Genomic DNA, 13699 nt, shown 5'->3' with positions numbered 1-13699 from the left:
GAATGTGCTGAAACATATAAAAAAATTATATATCTAATGGATGAATGAAGTCTTATCGATTTTCACATAAATGTACAGAATATCAAAACTGATATACATTTCTTATTTCGACATTCTGTCAATGCTTATAAATAACAAATAAAACATAAACAAATTATTGTAAATTTACATTTCCTTTATTTATTAATTTTTAATAGATTTTAAAACTAATTTTAAACTTCAACCAAAATTTAAAAAAAAAAACATAAACAAACAATCATCAATGAAGCTCAAAAGTGATTAACCAATAATAACCATATATTATCGTAAGCACCCTCAACTAATTTATTGATAGAGGTCCATTAACCTTTTAGCCCAACTAAAAACAAATTATCCGGCGGCCCAAATAATTTATTTTCACGTAGTTACGTTACCAAAATATCATATTCGGGTGTGGACTCAGATTTGAGAGAATCAAAGCCGGTTGGCCCGATCCAGATACGATACAAAATTAAAATCTATTTCGGATGCCAGCAAATATCTATAAATGAAACAAAAAATTCATAATAATCTTGCTTTTATTTGTAATAAACTGATTTTTCACCGGGAAATTATGTTTAGAAAATTATTTGATATTTTAAAAAATTATATATTAGATTTTTTTACACAAATTGTGTTGTATATCCAATTGTTGTAAATGGATTGTATATTTTCTAAATAGCTCACTCATCGTAAGTGTGAAGTTTGTCATCAATTTGTATGTGACGTCATTTTTCTGCCAATACTGCCTTTCATATTTCATGATCAACTTTTTGCTATCAAGATTAATGTTCTACTTTCCATATATACACAGATCCCGACTCATGGAGTAGGCTTGATCGAGTACAGATGCCACCCTTTTTGGTCTCAAAAATATTGTCCTGCGCACGAACACTACAACACAGCTCGGTGCTGTAGTTGTGAATATGAGAATCGATCAGCAAATCCCAATGCTTCTTGTTGCGAGACAAGCCCTCAACGAGGCTATTGAAGGAGAAAAACTTGTAATGATGATGGTCTCCCTTTTTTTTGTTCTTGTTTTAATTTCTACGCAGCATGAGTTTACTTTCTTTTCCTGGCAGGGTTTCCATCATATGCCTGAAACTAGAGGTTTATGTCTGACTGATCAGGAGCAGACTGTTACTAGTGGAAGATATTGAGAATCACTCTATGTTGTTTCATCTTGTGTTTTAGATTTTAAGATGTCAAACTTTTAACCGATGAGAATAGATTATTGTAGTGTTTTACATTGGTTGTGTGATGAAGTTGTAGTTAATTTCTGGGTGGTAACACTGGATTTGTTCAACATTGGATAATTATTTTCGCATAGTATCCAATAAATCACGAAGTAATAGCAAAATGGTTGTTTTAGATTTTCTATTAAGGCCCTGAATGTTAATGCAATGCCTTGTTATATGAGCTTGCAGAACAAAGGAGACCAAGAATGGAACGTCTTGGATTGGTAGGAATCAGAACACAACCACAGAAACTAAGTAGGAAGTGTGAGGTTACAGCCATTCTGATACTGTAGCCTTCCAAGGTAACTTTTGATAACTCCGTTTCATATACAATTCCATATGAAAGTTGTCTTCGTTACATGTGAAAAATATCTAATTTTAATGGCATATCGAATCAATTTTTGATGCAGACTACTAACTGGAGCGATCCTGGCACATGAGTGGATGGTTACGACGTATCAATGGTAACTTGCTGATACTTTTACTTGAATTAATTTTTCTAAGGTCAAGAATTTGTAGTTGGGGCAACAAGTGTCATTCCTATCCAATCTGTCTATACAGAAGAGCATTTGAAACATGAAGCTATAATTCGGAAATATTTAAGTTGCATGATTATTGACAGATGCAGATAGTGGTGAACACTCATGCTACAATAAGCTCAAACAACATCAGAAATCATGATTCCCAAACCCGTGTCATTATTTTTGAATTGATGACTATAATTTTCTTGTGGATCTTTCCTCAAGAATCAAGATCTTAATTGGCTAATTGCTAATCCTCACTCCATCCCAGTTAGAACGTAACTGTAGGAATTGTCATGGAAACACCCACGCGTTCGGTCCGAAACAGAATGAGTGCTATTTTTTCATTTTCATTTCTTATGTCCCTTGCAGGTTACCATAATCTCAAGCCTGAGGTAGAAGGTATTTGTCAAGTACTATCTCATCTGTGGCTCGAATCAGAGGTGATGCCTGGAACCAGAAACACCCCCGCTCACGTCTACATCAACATGGTCGTATGGATCCACAAGCATACCATCAACACTATCATCGTCGTCGTCGTCGTCGTCGTCTAAAAAAGGTGGTAAATCTAGCATCGAGACTAAGCCAGGTGAGTTTTTCTTGCACCAGATAGCACATGATGCCTCTCCAGCATATGGTGGAGGATACAGAGATGCCATGGAAGCGGTTAATAAGTATGGTTTACGTCGTACTTTAGACCAAATACGTTATATGGGGAGGTTCCCTGAGAAAAAAGGCTTAACCTTTGTTATCCACATTTTACATATATATTGAAGCACATAAACAACAAAATAGACAATGTAACCGAGATTGCAATTGAGAAATGAAAAACCGAATAGTTAGAAAACTAAAACTTATCGGTCATTAAATTTTGGAATGTAAGTTATATGAACTAATGAATGTATTTTGTTACAATTATAGCACATAAACAAATACCAAAATATCAATGTGATGTTTTATGCTCCACACTTGTGAATGACTAGTTTTGCTTATTCATAATTGGAAAATACTGTGCTGTTTCACATATTAACATTCAGGGTTTTATCAAACATTCATATAAGAAAACAATTGTCTAGAGCATAAAAAATAAAAATAAAAAAACCAAAAACAAAAGGAATAGTCTTTAATTCAAAGCCAAGAGAAATCTTAACAAGCATTTCACAAGGAAAGCAAACAAAATAGTAGAACAAGTGAGTCATAATGACATTGATAATATTAAACTTCAAGAATACTATTTTTTGTGTTCGTCTCAGGTTTCAAAATCTCAGGTCCAGAGTAAACATAGAATTCATGCTGGTTTGGTTTAAATGCATCTTCATTCAAAGAGAATTATCCTAAAAGAAACCAACAGTTTTCCGTGTATTCCCTTCTTGTTTTCCAAATCAAACAAATAAATTAACCAACCAAGCCACCAATGCTTTTAAACTTACATTTAAAAATCTATATAAAATTTAAAAAAATTCGTTCGAGAAACAACCAAATGTTGTCCTCGTTGTACTATCACTATTTGAACTCGTTGATAGAAATGAAAGACGTCTCTTCCCCTCCTTTCTCAGAGAGGGCCCAAGCATTCAATGATATCACCTCAATTCTTTACCCTTTACTCCACCTTCGAGTTCAAGGTCATTTGCGAGTACCCTTCTCACCCCTAATCCACGGCGTGGGGATGGTTTGCTGCCATAGCCACCAAAATGTGGACTCCTCTCGCTTCTCTCAGGTGAAAAGTTCGGTGTTGTGAATGCTGTACGGTAGGGAGAGCTCGAAATGGGCACTGAATATGGGACTAAAACCTTTCTGTGGCCAATCATGCTGGTTTTGTCTGAATGTTTGCTTATATCATCTACGTAGAGTAGATCATTGATACGTGCCACAATTTTGAATGCCAGACTCTCTAAAACCCTTGAGTAGCTCTCTAAAATGGACTTCCCTACATCCTTGAGAGTTTCAAAAACAGGAAAAACAGATCATTATAAAAAAATGGCAAAAAGACGAGGCTTTCAAGAAGAATGAGACTAGCTGGTAGTTGTTATAAACCTTGTTGCACTGTATTTTGCTGACATCTAAGTCAGTTTGTGAAAGACACGGGAACCGTTGTCTCAAACATAGAAGAAGGCTTTCAGCTCTTTCAGCAAGCAAATGGGTCTTGTCTCCTCCATCTATCACTAGCTCTTTAACAATCTCCCAAGAGGATTTAGCAGGGGAAACGTTTGTGGCTCGTTTTTTCCATAAGTTGATTGCTGCCTCCACTCTATTTGTTGTGTCTAAAGCTGCATGTTCAGTTGACAGATCGATGCAATCAAGCAAGCATTCCGAGGAGAAATGTTCGGAAGTGATGCAACGGTATATGACATCCCCCAGACAGGCTCTCCCATTCTAGCATTTTGAATGAATTAACTTCAGATTGTCAGTTTGATTTTGTTGTATGATATGCAGGGGGACTAGAAGTACCGCAAACTTTATGATTCGAGAGATAAAAAAACATTTTTACTTCAAGAAATTCATTATTTGCTCATAAAAAGAATCTATATATCATCAGCATTTGCTAAAAGATTCAGGTAGTAAAACTATCTGATCTTCTTCTATAATCTTGCTTTGATGGTGTGCATTTAAACGGATAAATGCAAGATTTTAAACCTTTGGAAGAGTTTCTGTGTATGATTCTGGAACTTCCATCTCAGCTAAGGCAATGCTGTTAATAGTCATTGCAGCTTTATGAATCTGATTTGCACATTCACGCCTATGATTTAATTGCTTTCTCGTGTCTTCAGGGAGACCGCCATGGGGGACGCGTGGCACAGGCAGCCACCATTTATCCTCTTCTCGTTGAATGGCTTTCTGAAAAGAAACTGCACCATTGGCCTCTGGTGCTATTTTACCTTTATCAACATACCAAAATTCTGTATTGGTGAATCCGTTTAGCATTTCCTGACACCAAAACAATGTTAATCTGACACTTGAACTAAAATAAACAGGTTAGATAGCAAGAAACGCATTCAGATCTTACTAGCAGCATGTTGTCAAGTTTTCGAAGAGCTGGGAGATTAAGAAAAAGATCTGATCTTTGGTGACAAGTCATAACCTGAAGCAGTCGAAGGTGACCATCAATGAAAAATCATACCGTTTAGATAATATACTTGAACTATTGTTCAGTTCCATGTGTACGACTCTAAAAAAATTAATCAAGCCAATGCGATACATTTAAGGCTTATAATTACGCATAACTCCATATCAGTTACTAAAATGGCATAGGTTCCGTCATAGTTAAGATGACTGTGCTATTTGAATTGTCAAGTATATAACTCAATTAGTGAAAAGCAGAAGCATCAGCTGATAAATGCACAGGATTTTTGAACCATTTTCATTTTACTTTTCTAAACAAGGTCTATTGAGAAGCGAATCAATATTACCTCAACCATAGTTCCATCAGGTAATGTTTGGCAAGATGGTGTTAGTTCTACTATATGATCACCCACACAAATAAGCCATTCAATCTCTCTTTCCCACATTGCTTTCTTCTCAGATTGTAGGGGTTCCAATCTCGACAGTTGCCCAAATACAGTAGCTGCACGTATAAGAATTATGATGTCAACTTTAGAAGATGTGAAATTAAAAGGAAAGAGCTAAAAAGCTTTTACCGTAAAGATTGGTGATGGCATTTGAAATAGCCAGGGCTGGGGAAACCATCCCTTGGCCACTTCCAGACATGTCTTCACCAAGTAAAAGTTTTGCAAACCTCTCTTTCATCACCTCCAATTCTATTCAAATGAATCAATATCAATAGCCAGAAGTTCAAAATTTAAGCATAAACTCACCAATAATTCACTAAATGTCTTTTTATCCTTATTTCTATGTTATGTTTTTTCAAAGGAGATAGACTGTCCAAGTTCATACATAAAACTCTCTAGAACTTAATCTCGTTAACATCATGTACTTCACCTCAAAAGTTAGCACAATACAAAACCACAACCACCACCAAAATATGTAACTTGCTTGATGAGCTAAACACAAAACAACAAAAGATATTCAGCAAAACAGAAATCAAGTTCCCAAAAAACATAAATTTGAACATATCTGACCTGAGAGTTTTGATCTTTGATTCTTTGACTTACAATAATCAACACCACCATCAACATTAGTATTAAGCTTGTGTTTCCCTTCAAATGCGTTGTTTTTCAAGGACTCTGCTGCTCTTCTCATAGGCCAGCACAGATGATCTAACAAAGAGTTATCAGATCCTTTCTTCTTCTTGATACTCTCGGTTACACCTTCCATTTAAACTACAACTTCCAAAATCAAAAATACCAAAAAAAATAGCTATTTCAGATCAATAAATGATTGGCGTAGCTTGATTCTCATAGTCCGGAAAATGGCTTATCCAGTGCCATTAAATCTCACTCCAAAGTCTCGATTTTTTTTAGTCAGTTTAATGAGCTCAAAAGGTGAAAAAAACAAGTTAAAAAGCAAGGATATTTAGAAGGGATTGAATTTCATTTAACTTGAAAGCTTTTACCGGGAACGGTGGATTTGGTTTTCAAAATTCTACAAGGCGTGGAACTGGTAAAGCGAGGAGATCAACCTCTAGTTCAAAATGTGAAAGTGATATATACTTACATAGCCGAAAGTGTGGCCGACAAGCCCATTGTTTACCCTTTTTAATTCATACGAATATTATGTTTTACTTATTTTTAAAAAAATAATTGGTTAATTGTTTTTTTAAATCAAAATAAAGATTTTTAAATACTCAATGTATATATAATTTTATAAGTTAGTTGAATTAAATGAGAGAAATATGAAAAAAAAAATACAAAAAATCTTTGTGAGATGGTCTCACGGGTCAATTTTGTGACACATGTATTTTATGTGGACCACTCATGAAAAAATATTATTTTTTACGTCAAAAATATTATTTTTTATTGTAAATATGGACAAAGTCGACCCGTCTCACTAATCAAAATATGTGAGACAGTACTATTTTGATCATGTTACACCAGTTCTTTTTAAAATTTTGTCCAAACATGATATTTGGTATTTAGATTTTGTTTCATGTACTTATCATCAACATTTGTTGCTATTTTTTTGTATGATTTCATCATTTTTGTATAAAAACAAGCCAAATAAATAGATAATAAATATACTTTTTAAAATAAAATCTTAATCTTAAAATATCAGAATTCACAGCAGTATAAAAATCTTTTTTGTTACCCCCTAAATTTAAAACAAAAAGGAGGAAAAAAGAGAGAGAAACAAGAATCAAACGCCTTCGCTGATTGGCCTTTTTCTTCCACATCTCTGAATCCGAGAATCATCGTAAACAGAATCAACCGAAAATGTACCTTTTTCCCTCGCAAAATTGCAGGCTTTTAGTTTAAATATGCTATTTTATTTTCATGATAATGTTTATATATTTGTATTATTATGCCGTTATTTGATTTCTACGACTGAGATTTTTGGATATTTTTGTCAATTTTTTTTTATATAATATTAGTTTTCCTTTTTGATTGTTCGAGACTGGTAGTATTGTTTTTGAATCGAACATGATGATTCGTGTAACACAGATTGTCGTTTTCGGTGGTTTGATTTCATGTAATTGTTTCTTGGATGTTTTGTTTGGTTCACCGCTTTTACTTCAAATCTTGATCCTCTGTATGACATCGAATTCGCTATAGAAAGGAGGTCTTCCGTGTTGAGCTATAATCTGGAATTTTTGTCAGTTCTTTACGATTGATTTGTCCAAATGTGGCCGATCAGACAAGTACCAAGGGCTTTTGGCAGACTTGTTTCATTTCCGAATTTTCCTGGGGGCCAAGTCCTTGCTCGTTGTCTGTGGTGTCTTATCTGTGTTCCTTATCTACGAGTTTTACCATAGAATTATTTACCATAACTCAAGCCTTTGTTTTTTGTTTCTGGGAAACGATTTTCCATTCCCTGAAAAAAAAACAAAAACCATTACTAAATAAAACTAAAACTATCATCTATATTCATTCTCTCTAGCCGAATTGTATTTTCTCTTATTTTCAATCTCTGAATATAAGTATTACCTTATAACGAAGAAGTTTTATGTAACAAAAATCAATATAAAACTGAATTTAATAAAAATTAAATTTTATATGAAATCGTAACTTTTCAAAATACTACTATTAATTTTGGTAAATAATTCAATTAGATTATGGTTATTGATCTGAATAAAACCTAGAAGTTTTATGTAACAAAATCAATATAAAACTGAATTTAATAAAAATTAAATTTTATGGGAAAATCAATTTATTTAATTTGTTTGATTTCTTTAGAAAATTATACATGTCAAATTGAATAAAGGAACTAATTTCTTAAAAATAAAATCCAACCGAATTTTTTTAATAAAATTGGTTTACTCTGACATTTGGATTTAAATAAAAATTATTTGCAACCCTACGTTAAAATTATTTTATCATTATTACTTTCGACAATATAGTTATTTTTAATATTTCTAAAAATAATATTAATACTATGTTTCACATTATCTATTATTATTCGTATTAAATAATATTTTTTAGATTATTAATAATTAATAATCATAATTAAATTAATTGTTTACTATATGTATAAATTAATACTAGCAGTTTTTAAAAATAACAAAGTTTCATGTTTTTTATTTATTAATAAAAAAATTATATAATTTAAGAAATTAAAAAAAATTAAAATAAGGGAATACTATAGTATGTGTATAAATTAATAATAGTATATATATATATATATATTTAAATAAAATAAAATAAAATGAGAAACCGCGGTCTGAGACCGCGGCCCCTCATTTGGTTTCCCTCGGAAGCGTGGCCTTGTTAATCTTGAGGCTTTCTATGAAATCCGAGCGAACTGTAAACTCCGAAATTTAGTTATTACACTTCTGTTTCTTCTATTCTGCATCTCGTGACTTATTCCAAGAATTGAAGAAGCGCGATGTCTAGACTGTGGTCGAGGTTCACAGCGCTATTCAGCAGCAGAACATTTTCTGGAATGGATAAGTCGGGGAATAGGTATTACGCTAGAAATGAAGAAATCGATGGTTTTAGTAAGTGCCTCCTCTTGGGTGCTCCTCATTTGCCGTATTTGGTTCTTGGTTTGCTCACTGTAAATTTTTGCAGATGTATGTGGGTTTTGGGTGATCTTAGGGTTCTGATCATGGGTTTGTTTTTGCTTTATCTGCTTATCTTGCAACGGGTCGATTTCTGCCGTTTGTTTGGCGTTAAAGGTGGCACTCGAAGTAATTGGCTTTAGTTTTAACTGTGGAATGTCCGAAGTTTTGAACATGGGAAAAATGCTAGTGTGGGCTATAGTTCTTCAAGATCAAATCTTTTATTTTTTTTATACTATTGTGTCGTGGCTTAACTTCTTAAGAATGTTCATTGGCGTTGATTCTGATCGGGTTATGGCAATGTTCTTGGTTGTATATTTGTTCAGTGAAGGAGAAACGATGGGTAGAGTTTAAAGGAGAGCACGATCCAACCTCTATTCCTGGTGTGTCTTCTCATTCTCTAATTTCTTGGTTGAAATTATTTGCCTTTCAGTTGCATTTGAAACTATTCTATAGTTTACAGCTGACACCCTGTCAGTTTTTAATATGTTCCTCTATTGCATTATTTATGCCTTTAAGTCTTTCTTATAGTTTTTGTTTGCCATTATTGTGATTGTTAAAGTCAAGAACCAAATTAGCCGCTGCTTTGAGTGCGTGGTTTTGTTTAACATTTTATTTTCTTTTGGTGATTGAAATTGTTGTCTTCTTCATGAATTTGATTGATGTCCGCCTCTCAGCCTATAACCCACCAAGGATATGGTTAAAATTTCACATTCACATAAGTTTTAGTTCTTTCTTTGTGATCAGTAATTATATATGTTTCAATATTTTTATTGTAGTTGAATGGATATGCTGGCTGAATGGACAGCGCAAAAGAGCTCCAACTCCGGAGGTAGATGAGATGACATTTCTTTTATGCTTCTAAAGTATTTTTATTTTCCACGATGTACGCCTTTGATGTGGAATCCTCCATCTTTATGGGAACGGCTACTATCCTTGACTGGTCCATATAAATGTTCTTGGTTCAAGCCCTTTCCAAAAATTTTCTCAAAAGTTCCTAATTCATATGCTTTGTTTTTGTTTGCTTTTGAATGTTCTCGTGGTAGTTCAGTTAATTTGCCTCCTTTACGAAATAGTTGACTTAATTCATTAAAGATATTTTTAATATATATATTATATATCGTCAAAAGGTTTAAGATTTGATGAAGTTGATTAAAAAATTAAACAGTTAGACTGTTGATTATAGCACAGAGGAATTATGTTGTGACATAGAAGTACTACTTATTTTTATTCTTTGGGATCGAGCAGATAAAGTTCATATATGTCCAATTCTGCCAGAATCCTCTTGCCTATCCTGCACCACACTATTACTGTATCGCATTCATCATCTGTAACTGATCGTCACCTAGGGAAGCGATCATTTAATAACTGTTTGGTGAAAATATTTTTCCTTTCTCAGTACAAAACTCTCTGCTCAGCTTGAATTTGTGAAACCAACTCGCCATTATGAAACAATCTACACTTCAATGTTTGTCAGTTCTCTGAAAGGTTTAGAAGGATACAATTGCTTCATGATAAACATCCCCCTCCTTACGGTGGACCCAGACACAGAAAGGGAGAGAGAGAAAGTGTCATTGCGTATGTGTGTATCTGTGGCTTAGCTCGTCAACTGTAGGGCCAAAAGGGCTTCTGAAAGTCTCTTTTCTTGTGGCTTAAGATATTACCTTGAAAAACTTATTTCAGTCAATATTATGCCTTATGGTATGTGGAACAAGTAAATTTTAAATTGTTGGTTTTTTTAACAGGAAATGACTGAACTGGAGGCAAGAAGAGAACGTGTTAGACTCAGTGTTGCTCGTGAGTTTCACTGATTTTATGCTCGCTTGGTTTTTATTTCTGCCAGATACTTGCTGATTAAATTTATAAAGAACCATACTAACGAGACAAAAGTTGAGCACCTTCTTCTGATGAATGACACAAAATGTCTCTGTGTGTAGCTTGAGTTTTGGCGTTAAAATATTATACAAATTTTGTTGTTGACCTTCACTTCTGCGGGAAACTCAAGCAACTGTTTTTTTTATCACCATGCTATCTGCGACTGTGTTTTTCTTTTCCTTTTTACTGATTTGCACATAGATTGTTTTATTACCGTTGCCCTGTTCTTGAAAGTAACCTTTAATCTATTTTTATTACTCCCAGTTCTAAAGAAGGAAGAAGAGGAACGAAAAGCTAAAGAAGGAAAAACCACAAGCATCGGTAAGCTTTCTAAATTTAATTTGGAAAAAGAGAACCTACTTTTTGTGATACAATGTGTGCTCAAGCGCTGATTTTGCATGGTCTTTTATTAAAGGAAAAGCTGCGGGACCAGATTTAAAAAGCTTTATCCGGCAATTTCCTTCTGATTCAGAAGGTATTAAATGTTTTCTATGTTATCGTTTATTACTGGTGGTTTATTTTATTTAATATCTCCAACTTCCAATGATGTGGTAGATATTTAAACAATTATGATTTTCTTGCTTTGATTGCCTCAGAAATAAAAACGGGTAATAAAATCAAAGAAGGACCTGATTCCCCGGATGCCCCAAGGTCAGTCTGTTTGACCAAGTAGTCTGGCTTCGATTAGAATTAAACTTGTTACATTCCGGGCTAATACTGTTTAAACATCAGGTTTAGAAATTGCTGTGGTATTTATTTCAATATAGTTTTGATGATGAAACTGAATCTGAAATGTAGCGACAAGGACCCAAAACAATATCAGTCAGAGAAAGATGCCCCAAATTACATCAGAAAGAGCGACTGCAAATTCCTCATTTTGCTTCATTTTAGCGTGTGGTTTACCATGATATACTTATTGTTGCTTATATTTATGGATTTTCACATGGATACATTTTGATTTCTTATATCTGTGGCATAAGTTTTTATGACTTCCATGTTTAAGACCTCCAACCATTCCACCTCCACCCCCACCATCACCATTCTCCTGATTTATTAACTTTACTTGCAAAACAACACAAAGGAGTAATAAATATACATCTACTTTAATTTCAGGTCTTCAGAGCCGACAGGAACTGGTGAATCGTTCAGACCTGGGACATGGAAACCATGAACGGGATGCTGCACCAATTCTCAAGAGCATTTCAATTTTCATCTCATCTTTTTTCGCAACTGTCTCCTCTGATTTTTAATTTTGACATGAAGGTGCATTTAGTATCCATTTTTCAAACAATTTTGGTTCCATGTTTTTGCTGTGGATCCTTTTTCTTGCCAAAGCTTACTGCTGGCAGAAGATCCATACAGACGACAACAGCAGTCTGACTGTGATTACGATACAACAACTATATCAATATCTTTCTCAAGTGACCCATAGCCACCCCTCAAGAGGAGCATACTAGACACACTCATGGAGCCCAAGCAAGAGATTGTAATCGTTAGAGCATCACCTGAGGCATTGTCATCAGTTGGGAGCCTCGCAGGAGCATTAAAAATCTTCTACAATTTCAATGCTATTCCTATAAATGAGTATAACATGGGGTATTGTGTGGTGTAAAAGATTTGAAATGGCCGTATCATCGAATAATCATTTTTGATAGGTTTTACATTATCCGTTGTTGGACGTGATATGATAATAATGATTCTTTAATATCTATAACATCATACTTGGTTTTGATCAATCTTTTTTTGAGTTCACGATGAGAAATCAATGCAAGCATTGAGCAGAGGAGAGGGTCGGTTCCCCTTTGGCTTGCAGCATTCTTAGATAGTTTTCACGAGTTCCTCTAATCAAGAAAGGTCGGGGAAAAAATTTCGTCATAATTTGCGTTTTTCTCATGACATGATTGTAAAAAAACGGGAGACTAGGATTTACTTGTATTTTGTAGCATGTGGGCTTTCCACTATGGCCCAACAACTTAAGCCCGGCCCAAAAAAGGGACTTGGTAGAAGGTTATCGAAGCTCGTGGAATGATGGAATAATTTTTCTGAAAATAAATGAGAAAAAGGGAAAACGTTCACGCGAAAGCTCCAGAATGATCCTTCCACTTGTCTATAAATACTCGTTCTCATTCCCCCGTGAAATCCAATCAAGAACTTGAAGAAATCTGAGTAGCTAAAATGTCTCTCATTCCTAGCTTTTTTGGCAACAACAGGAGCAGCGTCTTCGATCCAATCTCGATGGATGTGTGGGATCCTTTCGATGGTTTCCCTTTTAACTGGTCGATAGCGAATGTAAGCGGCCCGGGCCAAGATATCTCGGGATTCGTCAATGCTCGCATCGACTGGAAAGAGACTCCGGAGGCCCATGTGTTCAAGGCGGATGTACCGGGGCTGAAGAAGGAAGAGGTGAAGGTGGAGGTGGAAGAAGGAAGTGTGCTTCAGATCAGGGGAGAGAGGAGCAACGAAAAAGAGGAGAAGAACGACAAGTGGCACCGCGTAGAGAGGAGCGGCGGGAAATTCCTGCGACGGTTCAGGCTGCCGGAGAATGCTAAGGTTGGTGAGATCAAGGCGGCGATGGAGGATGGAGTGCTGACTGTGACCGTACCCAAGGAAAAAGCGAAGAAGCCTGAGGTGAAGGCAGTTGACATTTCTGGTTAAAGGGTCGAAGATGAGGTCTACGATCAGTAAAAGTAGTCATTGTGTGATTGTATTAAAAGGACATGCAAATTTCCTTTTTGTTATGTGTGAAGTTATTAAAATATTTTATAATAATAATATATAACGTTTAATCATAATTAGCGGAAGATTATATCTTATATATTTTTATTTTTGAGATTGAAATAGTTAATTTTGTTAATATTTATAATAAAAATTTATATTTTTTTATCGATAAATCAAATAAAAATAAAATTATTTTAGGAGTTTTGTGATTATTTATA

General features: G+C 34.6%; 3 protein-coding genes and 1 pseudogene across 3 annotated transcripts; 3 read left to right on the top strand and 1 right to left on the bottom strand.

The window, feature by feature from the left end:
- The first annotated feature begins 40 nt into the window (after positions 1–40).
- Positions 41–2551, top strand: LOC140970493 (protein DA1-related 2-like; annotated as a pseudogene).
- A 563-nt stretch (positions 2552–3114) lies between these two features.
- On the bottom strand, positions 3115–6351 carry LOC140970497 (rop guanine nucleotide exchange factor 5-like). Its single transcript, XM_073432265.1, has 7 exons — positions 5854–6351; positions 5413–5532; positions 5185–5339; positions 4782–4856; positions 4412–4702; positions 3812–4150; positions 3115–3711 (listed from the first exon to the last, which is right to left on the bottom strand). The coding sequence occupies exons 1-7, from the start codon at positions 6047–6049 to the stop codon at positions 3358–3360; spliced, it is 1530 nt and encodes a 509-aa protein (XP_073288366.1). The 5' UTR covers positions 6050–6351; the 3' UTR covers positions 3115–3357.
- Positions 6352–8534: 2183 nt separating this feature from the next.
- Positions 8535–12503, top strand: LOC140970498 (uncharacterized). Its single transcript, XM_073432267.1, has 8 exons — positions 8535–8825; positions 9215–9271; positions 9668–9720; positions 10634–10685; positions 11028–11084; positions 11179–11238; positions 11360–11414; positions 11877–12503. Exons 1-8 carry the CDS (start codon positions 8714–8716, stop codon positions 11932–11934), a joined length of 504 nt encoding a protein of 167 aa, XP_073288368.1. The 5' UTR covers positions 8535–8713; the 3' UTR covers positions 11935–12503.
- Positions 12504–12770: 267 nt separating this feature from the next.
- On the top strand, positions 12771–13530 carry LOC140970499 (17.3 kDa class I heat shock protein-like). Its single transcript, XM_073432268.1, has one exon. The coding sequence runs from the start codon at positions 12939–12941 to the stop codon at positions 13416–13418; it is 480 nt and encodes a 159-aa protein (XP_073288369.1). The 5' UTR covers positions 12771–12938; the 3' UTR covers positions 13419–13530.
- The last annotated feature ends 169 nt before the right edge of the window (positions 13531–13699 follow it).

Source organism: Primulina huaijiensis, unplaced genomic scaffold (assembly GCF_012295235.1).
Source record: "Primulina huaijiensis isolate GDHJ02 unplaced genomic scaffold, ASM1229523v2 scaffold6295, whole genome shotgun sequence".
NCBI classification, from domain to species: Eukaryota; Viridiplantae; Streptophyta; class Magnoliopsida; order Lamiales; family Gesneriaceae; genus Primulina; species Primulina huaijiensis.
The sequence above is the reverse complement of the archived record's forward strand: the minus strand, read 5'-3'. Positions and strand labels throughout refer to the sequence as shown.